The sequence below is a fragment of the Lepisosteus oculatus genome, chromosome 2, assembly GCF_040954835.1.
Source record: "Lepisosteus oculatus isolate fLepOcu1 chromosome 2, fLepOcu1.hap2, whole genome shotgun sequence".
Classification (NCBI taxonomy): Eukaryota; Metazoa; Chordata; class Actinopteri; order Semionotiformes; family Lepisosteidae; genus Lepisosteus; species Lepisosteus oculatus.
In genome coordinates this window covers 5,175,475-5,193,187 of record NC_090697.1, presented here as the reverse complement: position 1 = coordinate 5,193,187, position 17,713 = coordinate 5,175,475, and the positions used below count along the sequence as shown (strand labels likewise).

The 17,713-nt window shown below is 47.3% G+C and overlaps 1 protein-coding gene across 1 annotated transcript; it reads right to left on the bottom strand.

The window, feature by feature from the left end:
- Nucleotides 1-2,003: 2,003 nt before the first annotated feature.
- amd1 (adenosylmethionine decarboxylase 1) lies at nucleotides 2,004-17,431 on the bottom strand. The gene is made up of 9 exons (XM_006626171.3): nucleotides 17,322-17,431; nucleotides 7,522-7,608; nucleotides 4,873-4,999; nucleotides 4,477-4,579; nucleotides 4,266-4,308; nucleotides 3,428-3,572; nucleotides 2,932-3,024; nucleotides 2,584-2,739; nucleotides 2,004-2,245 (listed from the first exon to the last, which is right to left on the bottom strand). Exons 1-9 carry the CDS (start codon nucleotides 17,429-17,431, stop codon nucleotides 2,099-2,101), a joined length of 1,011 nt encoding a protein of 336 aa, XP_006626234.1. The 3' UTR covers nucleotides 2,004-2,098.
- Nucleotides 17,432-17,713: the final 282 nt, after the last annotated feature.

Here is a 17,713-nt window from a genome sequence, read left to right as displayed (position 1 = left end):
TTAAGAAGCTGATAAAGGACAAATGTGCCTAGGCACCAAAGCGCCATTAGTCAAAAAAGGCCGAAATCCTCTATTGACTTACAGGTACAAAAAGAAAAAAGTAGACATAAAAATATACAGCTGAACTATAAACCTGTGATGATCAGGGCCCATGTGTGTGGTAGCTGCTTAGCCATATCACCCTGTGCAACTCCAACTCGACTGCAGTCCTATGGTCTAATGGTTTTTGTACAACCTGGTTTCTCAGTCACACATGGGTCTAAACTATCAGTACTTCAAGCTGGACCCAAGAAGTTCCAAGGGTACCATTTTGAGTAAATCGGCTACAAATAGACTTAACTACACATCTAAGGTTGGAACAAAAATTAGGTGACACCTGGCCCTCCCAGAAGCAATTTTAAGCTTCCTAAATCTTCTGAGGCAAACCCCTTTACACCTTTTCTATTGCAGAGGGCAAAAAAACCAAAACACTTTGCACTGGATATTTCCACTAATGCCAGAAAGCAATCCATGTAAGTCCTTCGGGATCCACTATCCGTGGGCAGAGTGAGGAGGGGTCAGGGCGACAGCGAGGACGAGGTCAGGCTGGCGATCAGTACTACAGACTAGTGAAGCAGCTGCCGGCTGTAACCTTAGGAAACTAAAATAAAGCCTTTATTTAGTGAAGAAGAATTCTTTTATGCCGTGTATTATGAGATGGGCAGGAGTTCAGAGCACTGGCAAGGAAGCCAGAATGTGTAGACAGAACACGTGAGCAATTTGCAGGGACATGGTGGCAAAATAACTAAGGATGCAGGATACTAAAACTCCCTCGTTAGAGATCTTTATTCTGGCTCCAATGCAGACGTGTCAAGCAGTTGTATCGGCTTTTTATCAACGTGGATTGACAAAAACATCAATGACCTTACGAAACAATGTGTTGACAGCTGCTAAGAAACCTGCAAAAACACATCACATGGCTTGGTTTCTTGTGTAATAGTAACCGTCTCTCTATAATTAACCCGACAAAGAGCGAGGAAACCCGTTCTTTTGACTTACACGGGGCTTTCATTCCTTTCCTGGAATTCAGAGAAAAATGTCAGTGCTTTTAAAAACAACGGCTCACAAAATTGATTAGTGGGTATTAAATGACAAGCCATTAGCTACAAAAGTTTTTTTTTTCCAGACATATGCAATGCACACTGGGGATTAAAAATGCAATCCTTACCTATATGAGTTAAACTGCCTACAGGTCTGCACTGTGACTGGGTTTCAGAAGTTCGACCACAACAAGAAAACAGCAGAAACCTTCATTACAAAGGTTACCGTGGACTTGTTTCCTAAGTGCTTAGGGAATGAAATAACCGTCTCCACGGCACTCTAACAGAGAGCTCACGCACTGCTGGGCTGCACTGAGCTGCTCGTTCCAGGTCCGTGAGATAAGACATCAGGACGAACAAAGCCAACAGAACTAATTCCAAGTGCTGCAGTATTTCAGTTGAGCCCGACCAGACAGGGACAGTGAGATTCGAAAAAAAACCAAACAAACAGAACATACACTTTTCTCTGCAGTACAAAAAAAAAAAACCCCAGACACTCACACCCAAGAACAAGAGAACAAAAACGGTTTGCTCCACTTTGGTTTTTCTGATCCCAGAGATACCCTCCCTCAACGGTTTGAGCTTTCACTTGTGAAAACGGTTCAGAAAAATCAGGGGGATGTGGCCCGTTTTGAATGTGGAACACGTGACAGTCACGCCGCGCGTGCGCGCGGGCGTGCGGGCGCCCGACCTGAGCGTGCCAGGGCTCTGGCCTAGTGGGCTCGAAAGCCCTGTCTGTGGGGGATCAGGGGGGACACCTGCAGGAAGGGGCCGCGGCCCCTGCGAGTGGCGGCAAGCCTCCGGCGGCAGGCGTGGAATCTCTCGACATGCGCTTCAAGATCACAGCAAGGGTGAGCTAGAATACCTAAACAGAGAAAGGAGCTTTCATGCAAGATATCTAAGTCGCAGATACAGTAATGCATACAATTCACACTGGAGGCTAGGCTGGGGCCCACGGCACCAGCGCGGAGGCCCGGCCGGCCGCCGCCGGCTCGCCGCTTCCTCCTCATCCCCGCGGCTCAGCTCTGCTGGTTCTGCTGGCGGCCGCCCTTGGCGTAACTGGTGAAAACGAAGTTGTAGTCGTTGAACTGGGCCAGCTGGCGGTCAAGGCGCTTGTACCCTTCGAGCTTCTGGGCAGACGAGAAGACACTGCGACATTTAGAGCTCTGGAAAATAAACCCCCCCCGACAAACGCCAGGAATTAAAACTTTGGAAATTGGAATGAAAGACAAAGGAAGGATATTTGTGCACCCTGGGATTCCCATTAACGCATTCACAAACCTCATTTATAAGGATATTATAAACCTACTCATTTGCATCCTTTCAAAACACTGTTTACAGAATGTTAACTTCAATGCTTATGTGTTCCAAGTTAAGGATTTCAGCGAGGTATTAAGCACAAGAGATAAGTCTACACAGTCACTGCAGTCCACTTTCAAAGGCACATGCTGAAGCTAAAGCTGTATTTCTGAAAATTAAAAGCCTAATGGAAAACCGTACGAACCTGATTCACAAAAAGTGTAGTCACAAATTTTCCTGGCTTGAAGACATCCACCACCTTTCTGATTAGCTCATCATAGGAGGACTGGGAGAGATTGGTTTCAAAGCTAACATAGGAGAACTCTGGCTCTGGTGTGATGTGGATCGTCCAGTAAGTTCCCTGCAGAAGACAAGGGGTACATTTCAACACAAGTCCAGTTAAAGAGCTTCTGCCTGACTGAGTGCTGCCAAGATTCACACCTTCCTAAACAAGGCTAATTCCAAGGGCACTGGTTGTTGCTGGGATGTTGTCAGATTCACACTCTGAGCTAACCAACGGACAGGCCTCACGAGGTTTCTAAAAATTACTTACATCTGTTTTCATTCCATTCATAGAATAGCCACATGGATTGAACATTGTGGCATCAATCACAGAACCTGGTATCAGGTCACGTATTCCACTCATCTAAAGAGAAAAAGAAGAATTATATGATGGGCTTACAAGTGAAACGAGGGTGATTTGCTGTAACAGAGAATTCCAGGTTTCTTTGTTAAACATTTTTATGTAACTGCAGGCTGAAGAGGCATTACTATTGAATTACACACTTGCGGAAAAAGATGTTAAGCAGACTTAACTGAAATATTCCGTACAGTCCGTGCGTTTAAAACCAGCTACAGAAATTAATGTGCTTCAGACAGTGTACATAACCTACTAAAAGTGTGGATTCTTAAAAGTGACCATGTGAGCAGCTGTAGTGGTGAGACGGTAAACTCATTACACGAAGAGCTCATCCAGAGCTCAGTGCGCGAGACGGGACATAAAGAGAGCCTCAGTCTCTTTACACATGCTGTAGCGAGGGAAGCCTTACACGAGTGACATCATTTGCAGAAACATCGTCTTTCATGTAGAACTGGTCCATAACCGTTGGGTCAAGCTCACTCATGAGAACTTCCAGGGTCTGATCCGCCTGCTTGTTCTCCCAGAACTCCGGCAGATCCAGAGTAAACAGGTACCTGGGAGACAAGGATCTCATCAAATCAACCTCCCATCCATCGACGAGGCCTGCCTCTCCCACTATCAAACAGTACCAGCCTTGAAATGGGTCAGGACTGTTCCTCATTACCCAGCATTAAAAATGTTCAGCCCTAGCATTAAACATCACAAGAGATACGAAAGGCGGTCCTCTTCCCTTCTGTGTCCAGTACTTTTGCCAGATATCTGTGCTTGTACTGATGGTTTCACTCACGTGGTTTAATTTCTTTTGCTTTATCGGCTCTTTGCAGCATCTACGGTTATGTTTGAAAAAGATGACAGGTTAAAAATGGTGATATTCCAATCCTAGGCAGTTGTTGCTTAATCTTTGATAAAAAACACAAGTAAATCATTTAGCTCTCCAGCAGCTCCACAGATGTGAATGCTACATTCAACAAGATAACTAAGTTACAATGTGCACTTGCTGGCAGCTATAGAGAAAATACAATGACAGTAATTCTCAGGGCAAAATAACCTTACAGATTACTGATGCATACTTTTAAAGAGCTTACTGTCCAGGGAGAAAAGTTACACCTCAAAATGAATTATGTCCCTATGCCATAAATTCCCCCTCAAACATTCTACTTAATATCTGAACATAATTTCATTAGAATGCGTTCCTGGAATAAAACTGGATCAGCAGAGGTTTTACAAACAAGTCAGAAAAGTCTTACCAACAATCAGAATTCAAACGCCCCATGCAGTAGGCCGCGCCATCTGGAAAACAGAAGGTCCTCGGTTTTAATTGCGCTGTTTCAGTCACCTCCAGAGACGCAAGGCTATCTGATCCACTGGGACCCAGCTCCCGCGCCCACCCCACCGCACGCGACCGCCGTTCCCGCGGTACTAGAACGGGCCCCGCGGCGAGCTCAGCTGACGGCTTACTTGGAAAGATCTGGCTGAGAAACTCGACTTCCTCCTGGAAATTCCGGTGAGGGAACTCCTGATGGGCTGGCTTCATGAAGTTCTTGCGGGAATAGAAGAAGTTCTGGGGAACAAATCACAATCAGGGGAAGGCGAAAGCCACATGGAATAAACACCAACGCGCCGAGGAGCAAAGCTATTTTAAACCACCGCACGAAACAAGTGCAAACACCCAGTACAGGGATGTGAAATGCACCTACAGCTGGAAATGTAACGTTACTGCGGTTTCCAGGCATCTCTGATCTCACAGAAGGGCCACTAAAAACCTGTGGAACACACAGTCGCGGGAATGCAAAGCCGCAGTCAAGCCCTTTCAGTGAAGGGGCGGTGGGAGAGCCCGGCGCCTCTTGCCCGTACCTCGATGGCATCGAAGCCGCAGTACTCCCGCGCCAGCTCCAACAGAGGAACCAGTGCTTGCAGTAAGAGGGTGGTCCCGCAGGTCTTCAAAATGAAACGTCTCTTGGAGACAAACATGCTACTCTCACTGTGGACAGAAAGGGAAGACGTTAACAAGGAGGCCAAGGCCGAGCCCTCCAGGGGAGCAGCACGTCTTGCGGGGGATGCCCTCAGGTTGGGTGAACGCGATGCTATGAAGTGTGGGAAGCAGAAATTGCAACAAAACTTCACGCAAAGCCTCCCGCCGGCACTTCTTAGCTCAAAACGTCACCCTCAATAAGAACGTTAAGCCAACTAATCAGCTAGATGTGTGAAGAGATCAACTGCTCGATTACATGCTTCTGTTACTATAACCAGGGCCGGGAGCACTTGGTTCCAAACGCTGAGGAGAAATTCACCGTCTCCAGCCAAGATAAGAGGAGGGTTGTCTAAGCATGGCCGTTGCGATGTTTCTCAAAAGAGATTTCACATGCAGCATACCACAATGCACAGTTAGACCACAGTGTTGCTACACGGTGAAAAGCACGCAGGCCAAGTGCAGGCACTTAGAACCAGTGGAATTTCCCTGTTCCGCTCCTAGAAGGCCTTGATTAAATAAGACTGAAACCAGACCATGGCCATCCCAGGAAAACGGGACTAGAGAGTACAGATGCACCACCTTTTCAGGTAACGCACCAAGTAGTAACGTGATCCAAAAAAAAAACCCCACATCAAACCCCTTATTATTCACTATCGGTAAGAAAGTGGGCAGATTTCTGAAAATAATCATAGCCCAAGGAAATGCAGTAAGGGTGCAGGATCATGTTTGGACACAGGTAAATTAAAACAGGAATTTGGAAGACTACAGGGGATTTACGTTTAATGGGCACATGCAACTTGGACCCTGATGTATGATGGAAGCTGGAGAGCCGATGAGATCTGGCAGCCTGTCAGGGTTTCTTTGTTCTGCTTGATCCCGATTCCCAGAAGAGCATTAAATCTGTATCTTAAGGTAACGGACTCGAGCCAAGGACGACTCAGTCGAAAGGACTTTGTTTCCAGGAAGAGCCAACCACCGTGCAGAGCTGCCAATGAATATCTCAAATTTGGAAAACCTTTCCGATCACAGAGTCCAGACAAGAGCTCACGCACAGCACCGCCCCCCCATCTGTTCCACAAAGAGACGGCCAAATAACCACACCCGGAAAGCCAGCCAGTGTGTGTAGCCCAGGGCTCCCTGTCTGGAAACTGCCAGCAGCACTCGGAGGATTGGCCTTAGCAACACAGGCCGACACACCTGAAGCACTGGCAAGACAGGCTGATCTTACCCAAGGTCAGCTTCCCGGGCTGACTGATCAGCTTTGCGCCGTCCCGCTCTAATCCGCTGTTATTCTCGGAGCCCCTGACCTCGCCCACAGGGCCACCGGACAGCCCGTCCTGTCAGACAGACGGCTGACAGCAGGGTGCCACCAGGACCGCTGCAGTTCGCGGCAGGCCACTCCCAGCTCTTTAAAAGGCTTTAATGCCTTCCCCTGGTGACAGTCTGTTTCACACTGCCTTTACAACCTGATTCTGAGAAGGAAAACCGAGACTAAAACGAGTCAGACCCAGACACAAAGATGAGAAAATAGTCTATCCTCTCGTGCAAAACTTGCTCCGCTCCTCTTCCAACACATTGACAGAAGAATTCTTCACCTACACTTTATGAACCTGTAAACTGTGAGCAAAAGGCTTCTAAATAACCTAAATTATCAGCAATGGTATTCCAGCAGCCATATCACCCTGCAACTCACAGCTGGCAGCCCACTGAAGCCCAGCAGGTGTGAGCCTGGTCAGTACCTGGATGGGAGACCTCCTGGGAAAAACTAAGGTTGCTGCTGGGGGCGCTCACCCTGCGGTCCATGTGGGTCCTAATGCCCCAGTATAGTGACGGGGACACTATACTGTAAACAGGCGCCGTCCTTCGGATGAGACGTAAAACCGAGGTCCTGACTCTCTGTGGTCATTAAAAATCCCAGGGTGTTTCTCGAAAAGAGTAGGGGTGTCACCCCGGCGTCCTGGCCAAATTTCCCATTGGCCCTTACCAATCATGGCCTCCTAATAATCTCCATCTGTGAACTGGCTTTATCACTCTGCTCTCCTCCCCACTGAGAGCTGGTGTGTGGGGAGAGTACTGGTGCACTCTGGCTGCCGTCGCATCATCCAGGTGGGGCTGTACACTGGTGGTGGTGGAGGGGATCCCCATTACCTGTAAAGCGCTTTGAGTGGAGTGTCCAGAAAAGCGCTATATAAGTGTAAGCAATTATTATTATTATTTGCTCTTTCCAAAGTCACAGGTATTTAGATCGCTCCTTCCTGAATCCAAACCACTTCACACCTTGGAGGCCAAAGACCTTGCCCCTGGGAGCAGTGTCTCCCTCGTTTCTAAAAAGGCTCGCTACTTCCCTCGGCCGACAGCCAGTTCAACACCAAACGCGTGCTCCTTGGAGAGACTGCTGCCTTTCCCCCACGCCCGAGAACCAAAGGTAAACTACGGGGTTATCTGCCTCCTCACACCCTTGCAGCTCCACATTCCAGAAAAGAAAAGGTCAGAGTAATTAAAACTGAACAGCTGAAGGAGATGAAACTCACCTGAGTATATAAGCTTCCTGCTTGTCAGTCTTTGTCACACTTATGATCAAACAGTGCACATTCTCCAGAAGTTTGTCCCACTCAAACCTAGAGAAACACAAAGTGATTAGCCCGTTACACACACAGGGGAGGGGAAAATATTCAAGTGGCTAAAGACATTAAAAATCAGCATCACTGTACCTCTCAGACTATATATTATCCACAATACATAGTTTATTTAGTTATATATAAGTTATATATATAAGCGATATAGAGTTACATCAGTTGTCCGCTTTAACATTCTTTATACTAATCTCTGCACAGCAATTATAATGAAAAAATAATGGCTACACTGGGTTACTGATCACCCATGTTTCTGCAGGCCTTGACACACAGCCCTGTGATTGTCATGTGTTAACGACACTCCAGAGGCAGGAAAGACGCGTGTAACTGCAGTCTAGACCTGCAACACTGCTGTGCAGCCCCTACACCAACACAGAAAGGCAGAGGGCAGTGTGCCTTGAAGGAAAAGCCCCACATCACTTCATAAAAATAAAATCAGGCAAGATGGACTTCATGCCAATAAAACGTTCTGAATGGTCTGCTCTCGGCTCTCGCTGGTGTATTTATATCTTATCTAGGAGTACACGAGTGAACTGCAATCAATTAAATTTAACTCCTGCTGTGCAAGACGAACCCCAAGGGAAAGATACACACTTATCAAGGTTGATGTGTAAATACCAAACTGCAGATTTTCCCCCAAAAAAGTTGGAAAATGCTTAAAAACCTGGATTATCCTTTATTCCCTTAGAAACTGATTTCAGAGCAGCAATATCTATCCTACGAAGTGATGACCAAAATCGTGTTCAAGACCCACAGTGAGATTAATTTAAACTTCACACTTAACTAGATATTCTGGCACTTTGTTTGCTACACTTGTCTGTCAAGATGAAGCAAATGTGTCGAAAAACCTCAGTGTTTCACAAGCGGCCTGTTCCTCATTTTGGAGTTTGCTACCTGGAAACAAAACCCCACACTTGTACCAAATTGTCTGCCAGGTGTTGGCCCACTCTCGAATTTGATCTACAGCTTTTTGATGTTCATTTGCTGCGCCTGCAGTGTTTGCCAACACGCCTCATTTGAGACCTGCAAAATAGATTGCTAAACTATTCCAGAATCTAGATCACTGATATAAATCAGGAGTTGCAGATCCCTACGGTATCCCACTAATTACAATTAAAAATACAATGCTCTGCAGAGTTTTCTATTAACCAACATTCAAACCAAATGCAAGCATTTCCCAGACTTTCTACCACCCGTAATTCGAGATTTATCTTTTGAAGAACTTTATCAAATGCCTTCTCAAATGATCTATGATATCTTTTTGTAAGATATCTGCACATCCATTACAAATCACAATTTTCAGATGAGCAGATTCAAGATGGGAACTGCTGTTTAATGGGCTATATGTAAAGATGTGTTAATATTTAAAGATAAAATCAGAACACTTAGATTAATATTTCACTGTTTACTTGAAAAACATCTCAGCGTATGTCAAGAGAAACAGACCCACTTTTATCATAATGACTGTGCTAGGTTTGTGCTATCAGTTAAGGACTGTGCAGCAAAGTGGAAGATTTTTTCCCCACCAGAAACACCACAGAAACTCTTAGATAAACAAGAACCTGACACATTGCAGCCTGTGAAGAAAGACTACATTTTTTGCAATGAGCCATAGTGCATTAACGATACAAATCCCAACAGGACTTTATCTGTTTTAATTTTTTAAAATGCTTTCCAGTGTAATAGCTGCCAACAGTAAAAAGATGCAGTAGGAAGTGTTAAAAACTTTAATAAAATTATTTTTTTTAATAAAATAAAATACCTTCTCTTTCATCCTGCATCTTGTTCTTTTAGAAGACAGACTGCAGCCAATGTTTTAAATATATAAGTTCTCAGTTTCGTAAGGCAGGACTCAAATCCCTTCATTAAGTGGGAAACCTAATTATTCTAAATTCCACAAACCTGTTTCAAACAAACAACCCAATGAGTCAACATACTGATGCTACAGTGAAGCTGAAAGAGTAAGGGGATTTAGGACACTTTTCAGATGAATCCTGCTCATCTGTGGTTAACGTATGAGACTTCCAAAGCAGAATAAAAGCAAAGACAAACGTAAGCAGTGACGATGCTCTGTTCTATTGTTCAATACCACATCGCACAACCTTTCAAACTTGCGGCTCTGCATACAGATCCCAACAGCCTCCACGCACACAGACTGGCAAGCCAATGAAAATCTGCTCGATGAACAGAACTTACAAAGAGCATCAGGCAGACATTTTTCATTGAGCCAAAGACAGCTTAGTAATATGACAAAACCTGCAGGGTTCTGTTAATTTAGCAAAGCGCTAGGTGTGGAGAACTGGTGAACAGCTGAGAGCACGTCGCTTTGTCACACACTGAGAAGCGAGGAGGACCTTTCATCCCAAACCCAACAGAACAGTGGCAGATCAAACTATTTCACAAACTAGAACAGGTAAAACAAAGGTATATAATGTACTAAAAATGAAATTTCTACAGACAAACAATTCTGTTGTAAACATTCTAACACCACACTCCATTACTACTATGGTTAAATATATTTGCATTGCTCCAATTATTCACAGCAGTAATGCAAACAACACAGGGTAGAAATCCGTCCAAGGAAAATAACCAGCAGAGAACTTAGTACAAAAACACATTCACATCTGACCAAGGCCAGGCACTAAGCAGATCCGTTCAATCTGATCCACTTGATCCAGTAAGGCTTGCAGTCTTCAGCACATCACCTAAGCTTAGTCAGAATGTGATATCTAGGAGCTCCGACTGGGGACAGGGAGACCCCAGGTGCTGTTGCTGTTTGTGCTTGTAACCTGCTTTTGCATCAATTTGCACAGACATGGAAAACAGACATTTCCAAGACTGGGGGCCCAACTTCCGCCAAAATTATATCATTAAAACGCAAAGGAAATGTCAAAGTTACCATTTGTTTTTCTTGTTTAACATTTATTCTCAACATCACAGGTTGCTAAAGCTTATGATGCCTTTTTTGGCATTTTAAAAGAATGGTGCTTGAACCATATGCTAGAACAGATTACTTCTGTTCCTTGACTTGGTTTCGGGCTCCTTCCTGCAGCTCTTGAGGTAACAGCCAAGGACTGAGTAAAACCATCTAGAGAAATACTATTCAGGATATTGAGAAATAACAGTTCAAAACCAACCCTATAATTACAATTATACACCAAATATAGCATACACCTAAACATATACAATACAATGAACCAGAGCATTACCTTTCGACAAATGTACACAAACTGTCCATTTCCTTACCCTACAGTGAGCTGCTTAGTACAGAACATCACTGGGGAGTTTTCCTGACCTGGGTTAGCAGGAGCACAGAAACGAGGCAGAGCAAAGTGCACTGCACTCACTCCCCGCTGCTCACCTCCAGAAGACATTCGCCACACTCCGTGGTCTGTACTATACACAGCGTGAACTTTCCAGAACCCATAAACATTACTACGGGACCTGTGGGAGGCCGATGTCAGGTCCAATTTGTGCGCCGAGTGTGGCATAACCAGAATGCAAGAGTGCACCTGCAGACTGGGCTGGAATATTAATCAGACATTCAGAATCACCCGCACGCACTTTAAACCCACTAGATACACCTCAAGTTAAAGTGTAACACGCACACGGCAGCTGTATAATGCAGAAGGGATCAGGATCCGTCACAGCTCTGAAACCCATTCAGACGTCTCCACCTTCAGCCCACAACCATTACAGCAGGGAGCCTATTCAAGGGGAATCCAGCTTCGCCTCGTGAGCTTATTTGGACACTGGCTGCCTCCCAGCGCCCCTCTGGGCTGGTAACCGTAACTCCAGCACGGCAGTCTGCCCTGTTCCCCTCGCGCAAGGAGACGCCTGCAGAGCTCTCTCTCGGCAGGACCGGGCCGCCGGCACCGCGCAGGGCGCGGCGTCACGCCTCTCGAAACCCAGGAGCAGGGGACCCCCCGCCAGCCTCACGCTCGCGGGCGCGGAGGTCTGGCCGGGGAGCACAAGCCCGTCCCAGACACCGCCTGGATCTTCCGGTCTTTACTAAAACGACCAAACCCTCACCTGAACCACCTGGTCTTTAATCCTGCCCTGCACTCCCAACAGCTCGAGAAATCTACCCGACCAGTACTATCTACGGACATGTCACAATCTCTACTTCAGGATTCGTTTACAACTGCCTTCCAAAAAGCCATCTAAACTGACGCTTGAGTAACCCGGATTATAAAGATCCTTGCAGATGTGCAGCCTTGTTCAAAGCTCACCATGAAGCAAACCCAAATGGGTGTCATTCTGTAACCCTTCGACTAGCACAGGGGGAGTGCTAATTTCTAGTCTCCTCTTATCATCCGAGAACTGCTTTTGCAAAAAAAGTAAACTAGGAAAAAAATGTTTGCTTAAAAGCATAAAAAAACTAAAAGCATAATACGCTTAACCAAGAGAGCGCTCCTTTAGCCTCTGTGGCTCCAGGACCAGGATTGTGACACTACAATAGGAAACAGGCATCCTTAAATACAAAACACTTCTGGTTTCAAGTCCCCCACGTCTCTGGCATTTCAACATTGATTATGTCTACCGTGAAGAGGAACACGCACCCTATAGCACAGTCCCAACCGAAACAGACTTCCAGTCCCGCCTCATCTGGAATTGGATGGAGTGAAGTGACAGGGCATCCTCCCAGCAACAAGCTGCTTAAGCTAAATGGTTTGGAACCGAAACCACACTCAAGTCTGAAAAACTACACACTCACAGAAAATGCACAAGAAAAACCTGAGGTGCCTGACGGATTATTAACATATCTCTAAAGAGCCTTTCCAAACCAAAAGGCACTGGAACCGTCTTTGGGCTACTGTTAACCATTTTATCAGCACCTATAAAGCTGGTAGCAGAGCTATATTTATAGCGTGTAAACTGAAAGAAACAGGAATATCTTCTTGCCTATCTTTTCGTCAAACAGCCACTCCACTTGGTTTGTATAATTTAATCAACGAAGCTACAACTGACAGCTCCCGGAGGCTTTGTTTTGCAAAACACTGTCTTGCGGATTCAGAATTTATCTCAGATTCACGCACAGTAGTAAGTAATCATTATCAATGAGTCATATACCCAAAAAGTAAAACTAACAAGACTTGTTTGGTGAAATTATCCCAAAAGGAAACATCTGCACAGTACTAGTACTGGCAGGAGAGAAATGCAATGAATCTCCTTGTTGCGAAAGTGCTAAAAATATTAAAGTGAAAATGCCAAAAGAATTGCAGCACCAGAACTCAATGCAACACTTTCTAAAAGACCTACCTTATCTTATGGAGAAACTACACAACATCTGAGCAATTCAGTTGCAACTATAGTCGAGAAAAAGTTTGGAATTATCTGGATTTCTGCATGAATGGCTCCTAAAATGTGATCTGATCTTCATCCAAGTAGAATCATCAGTGGTTCTCAAACTCTTTGGACCAAGTACCATCCCTGATCAAACCAAAGCATCCAAGTACCACCTACATAGAAACCCCAGAAAATCTCAATGACCAACATGAGCACGCACACACACTCAAAATAACAAGAGCACTGAGCACTTGGGCCGTACCGCCTTGTAGCCGTTTTCGGACGCTTGCCAACACTAGCAGTGCTGTCTGTCGGGCTCAGCAGCAGAGCCAGTGTTGGTGGCTGATGTGTAATCCTCCTCGCTCTCAACAGGTGTGCGGGATCTATCGGAGCTGGGGACAGTACTCTTGGTGTCTACTCCTTTCAGCCATGACATGGTACTTGATTTCTGTGACATGTTCACTTTCGATCGTTTGTTCTGTTGGCGAATGTGTGGCTAAGCTGTCTCTGAAAGCTCGGGAAGACTATGACCACTCAAGTATGAGCGCGCACTGTATCAACGTAGCTAAGTAAATAGGCTGTATTTGACAGAAACTAATTTTATTACAACAGAAAATATGAAAACCCATCTCAAGCTTTCTGAAGGCGATTAAGTAAATTACAGATGAAAAATGTACATAATTTTTCATTCCCAATTTTTCAGTGCACACAATAAATTTCCAGGGTCATCAGCCGTACCACCTGGGGGCGCTCCACAGTACCAGTTTGAGAACCACAGATCCAAGTCCTAATAATAAATAAAGACTTATTTAACAAACACACAACCGTTTACATTGTCTTATCTTTATTGAACAAATGTTTTAAACAATCAAGATCATTGATGGAAAACGTATGTGAACCTCTAGGATATTGACATCTTGAAAAGAGATTGGAGTCAGGTATTCCAATCAATGAGTCAGCTGTTCCAATCAATTTAGGTGTGGGCTTGATCTGCCCTGCCGTATCAAACAATCACACAGTTTTGGTTACCTGCTCTTCATAACAGAATTGCAATATGGCCCGATCAAAAGAGATTTCAGAGGACCTCAGAAGAGAGTTTTTGAAGCTCATAAGACTGGAAAAGGTTACAAAAGGATTTCTAAAGACTTGGGCCTCCGTCAGTCCACAGTCAGGCAGGGTTTACAAGTGGAAGAAATTCAGCACTGTTGCTACTCTCCCTAGGAGTGGGCGTCCTACACAGATCAGTGCAAGGGCACACCGCACAATCCTCAAACAGGTGACAAACAACCCCAGGGTGACAGCTAGGGATCTGCAGGCATCTCTTGCACTTGATAACGTCTGTGTTCATGAGTCCACCATGAGATAAACACTGAACAAGAGTGGTGTTCATGGGAGGTTACCACAGAGGAAACCACTGCTCTCCAAAGAAAACATTGCTGCCCCATCTCAAGTTTGCCAAAGACCACCTGGATGTTCCACAGCACTACTGGAACAATGTACTGTGGACAGATGAGACAAAAGTTGAACTTTTTGGTATATGTACACAGCGTCATGTCTGGAGAAAACAAAACACTGCACACCAACACCAAAACCTCATCCCAACTGCGAGGCACGGTGGAGGGAGTATAGAGGTGTGGGGCTGCTTTGCTGCCTCAGGGCCTGGACGGCTTGCAATCACTGAGGGACCAATGACGTTGTATCAGGAAATTCTACCGCACAATGTCAGGGCGTCTGTCTGCGATCTACAACTCAAGAGAAGTGGGGTCATGCAACATCGCAATGATCCAAAACACAGGAGTAAATCAACAACAGAGTGGCTCCAGCAGAAGACGTTCCGGATTTCAGAAAGGCCAAGTCAGAGTCCTGACCTCAATCTCACCGAGCTGCTGTGGCGTGATCTGAAGCAGGCCGTTCAAGCACTCATCGCGGAAATATACATGAAGTGGAACAGTTTTGTGTAGAGGAAGGAGCCAAAATACCTCCCAACCGCTGTGCAGGTCTGATCAGCAGCTACAGAAAGTGTTGGGTTGAGGTTACTGCCAATAAAGAAGGTTCCCCTCATTACTTAATATAAGGGTTCACATACTTTTTCCATCAATGACCTTGATTGTTTAAACCATTTGTTCAATAAAGAGATGGCAATGTAAAATGTGTGTTTGTCAAATAAGACTGGCTTTATTTATTCTGACTGAGATGTAGATTAGATCACATTTTAGTAGCCATTCATGCAGAAATCCACATAAGTCCTAAGGGTTTTTTATACTGTAGGGGGATGCCTATTTTATTCTGAAGAAAAAAACCACTTCTATCCATCATCCAGAAAGCTGGATTTGTTCAGTTTGTGTGAAGGAGAAAAAATGCCGAAGCAGCGGCAGATGTTCTCAAGACGCATGAATATATGTGCAATTCCAATCAAGCTTATACTGGGGTTCAACAAGGTCAAATGTCTAAATTCTTCAGTGCAGCAGAAACGTTAACAGTTTCAACGGTAATGGAAGAGCTTCCAATACAGCGTTAAAAGGGAGGAAGCAGACTCACCTCCCTTATAACTCCTTCCACTGTGCTGTCTAACTTTGTTCAGGTCTGTGCTGTACACGTTCGCCCCTGACTGCACACTAGCGCATGTTACGCCACTAGCCTTCCTTGAGAGCACTGCAGGGTAAACCACGGAGAGCTAAAAAAGGCCAGGGACACTCGGGCCGTTTCCTCATTCCAGCCTCCACAGAGGCTATAAATAACACGGTGGCATTTCAGGAACCGGAGGAGCCAATGAGCAGGGGAGGCCGGCTGCAGACCGGCACAGTCGCGGATCGCTCGGGCCTCAGCGCGCCGGTGACAAACACTCATGACAAACAGGAGGCCTGCACTGCACTGCACAACAGGCGAGCAGAAAAACACTCGGGTTTTGCACCCTACTTTAAAGGCCCTTTTCTGGCTCTGAAGACACACTGGAAAGGGAGAAGACCAGCTGGTGAGGCGCCAGTGCCCAGCCTGGCGACGGGTCCGGGCGACCCCCTGTGCAACCCCCCTGGTGCTCACAGAAACGCCGAGCAGAGCCTGGCGGGCTGGGTATGGGATTAACGCTCACCCTTTCGCTGCCTGGAGGCTGCACTCCTGAAATCAAAGACTGGATTTCCTTAGACGGCTCTTCTACTACACCCATCCCCTGAGGGTGGCTGGACTGGGCCCCTCCTGTATGCAAAGTGCTTTAGAGTCCTCTGCAAAATACGCTATAAAATAACACACTGTCAGTCCGAGAACCACCTGCTGCTCGCCACTAGCCGAGAGTGCGAGGAGACCAGAGAGAAAAGAAAAAAAAACACACAAATCTAAAGCAAACTCTTTTCTCGCCCCCCCCGAAGCGTGCTCGGGGCGAGCCATGTGCCCCCTCGCGTGGAAGCGTCTGTCGCGACCCGCCCTCTTGCACACGGAGGGGGTGGGGTGGGTGGGGGTGTGCCTTTCAGAGCCGCCCGCGATGATTGAAGGGCGCACCCGGCGGAGCGGAGAGGGGCGGCCCGATCGCGCCCGCAGGACTGCCCCCGGGAGCGGGGAGGTAAGTCACCGCGGCCGCAAGCACCGCTCCGCCACGGGGGGGGACCGGCCCGGCCGCATTCCCGGGCCCCCTCCGACAAGGGATGGATCCGCCGACAGTCGGCTCCACGCAGCCCGTGGGGGGAGCCACGTTTTGCCCGTGCGCCCAATTGCATTCACTCGACTGCCCCCACGTGTGAAGCCCGTGCGTTCTCTCCCCCCACCCCTGACTCGCCACTTTTCTTTCCCGTGGCACCGCCGTCTGTCACAGCCCAGACCACTCTCTCGCCCCCCCCCTCCAACTGGGGGAGGGAGGGAGCAGCGGGCCTGCAGTGGCAGTAAATCACCAGCGGGCACCGGTGACTGCGCACAGAAAACCCACCCGCGATCCCCCACGCATGCACGCACACGCATCGCTGGAGACCCCTTCGCCGGCTCTCTCCCTGCGAGGGAGCCCGGCTCCACCCCCCCGGGGAAGGCGAGCCCGGGCGACCCGCAGCGGCCGAGCCCCGCAGGACGAGCGGGGGACAGGCTCGGGCCGTGGGAGGGAGGGGGGGGGTGAGAAGGGGGGGATGGTCTCGGTGCAGAGCCAGCAGCACACGGCTCTCCCCTGGCCGCCGCCGCGACGCGGACACGACACCCGACCCACGACACGCACCCGGGGCAGCGAGGCTTCAAGGCGCCACGCAAAACGGATCGCCCGCTGTCTCCCCACGTACATACGCACACGCACCACAAATGAAAAAAAAAAGACTCAATCGGCCCCGTTTTTTTTTTTTAGGGGATCGCGTTTTGCAAGGAGGGGGGTGCGATTAAAAAGAGCACAACCGAGCGCAGGGCAAAGGCTGCCGTGAGAGGGACCGCCCGGCCGCACCAACCTGGGGATGTTGCGGAGGTCTCCTGTCCCCTTGCTCTCGTCCTGCCGGGAGAACCACACCTCCAGCAGCTTCTCCGTCCCCTCGAAGAAGTGTGCACCGTTCTCTTCCATCGTGAGACAACAGACACCGACAACAGAAATTACAAATTACACGTCGGGGTGGTGGTGGTGGGGGGGTTTGGTGGCTGTAATTTTTCAGATTTGCGTTAATCCTGGCGAGGTTCGGATAACTTAATGAAATGGTTAATTCAGTCTTGTGTTGTTTTTTTTAAGCAGTCCAGGTGTCGTTTGCTTGATTTTTTGCCGTCTTCCCTTTGACAGAGAATACCGTTTAGCGAGCGCTAGCTAATGTCGCCGGCCATACTGTGTAGAGCCGCGAGCGCCGCTCGCCCG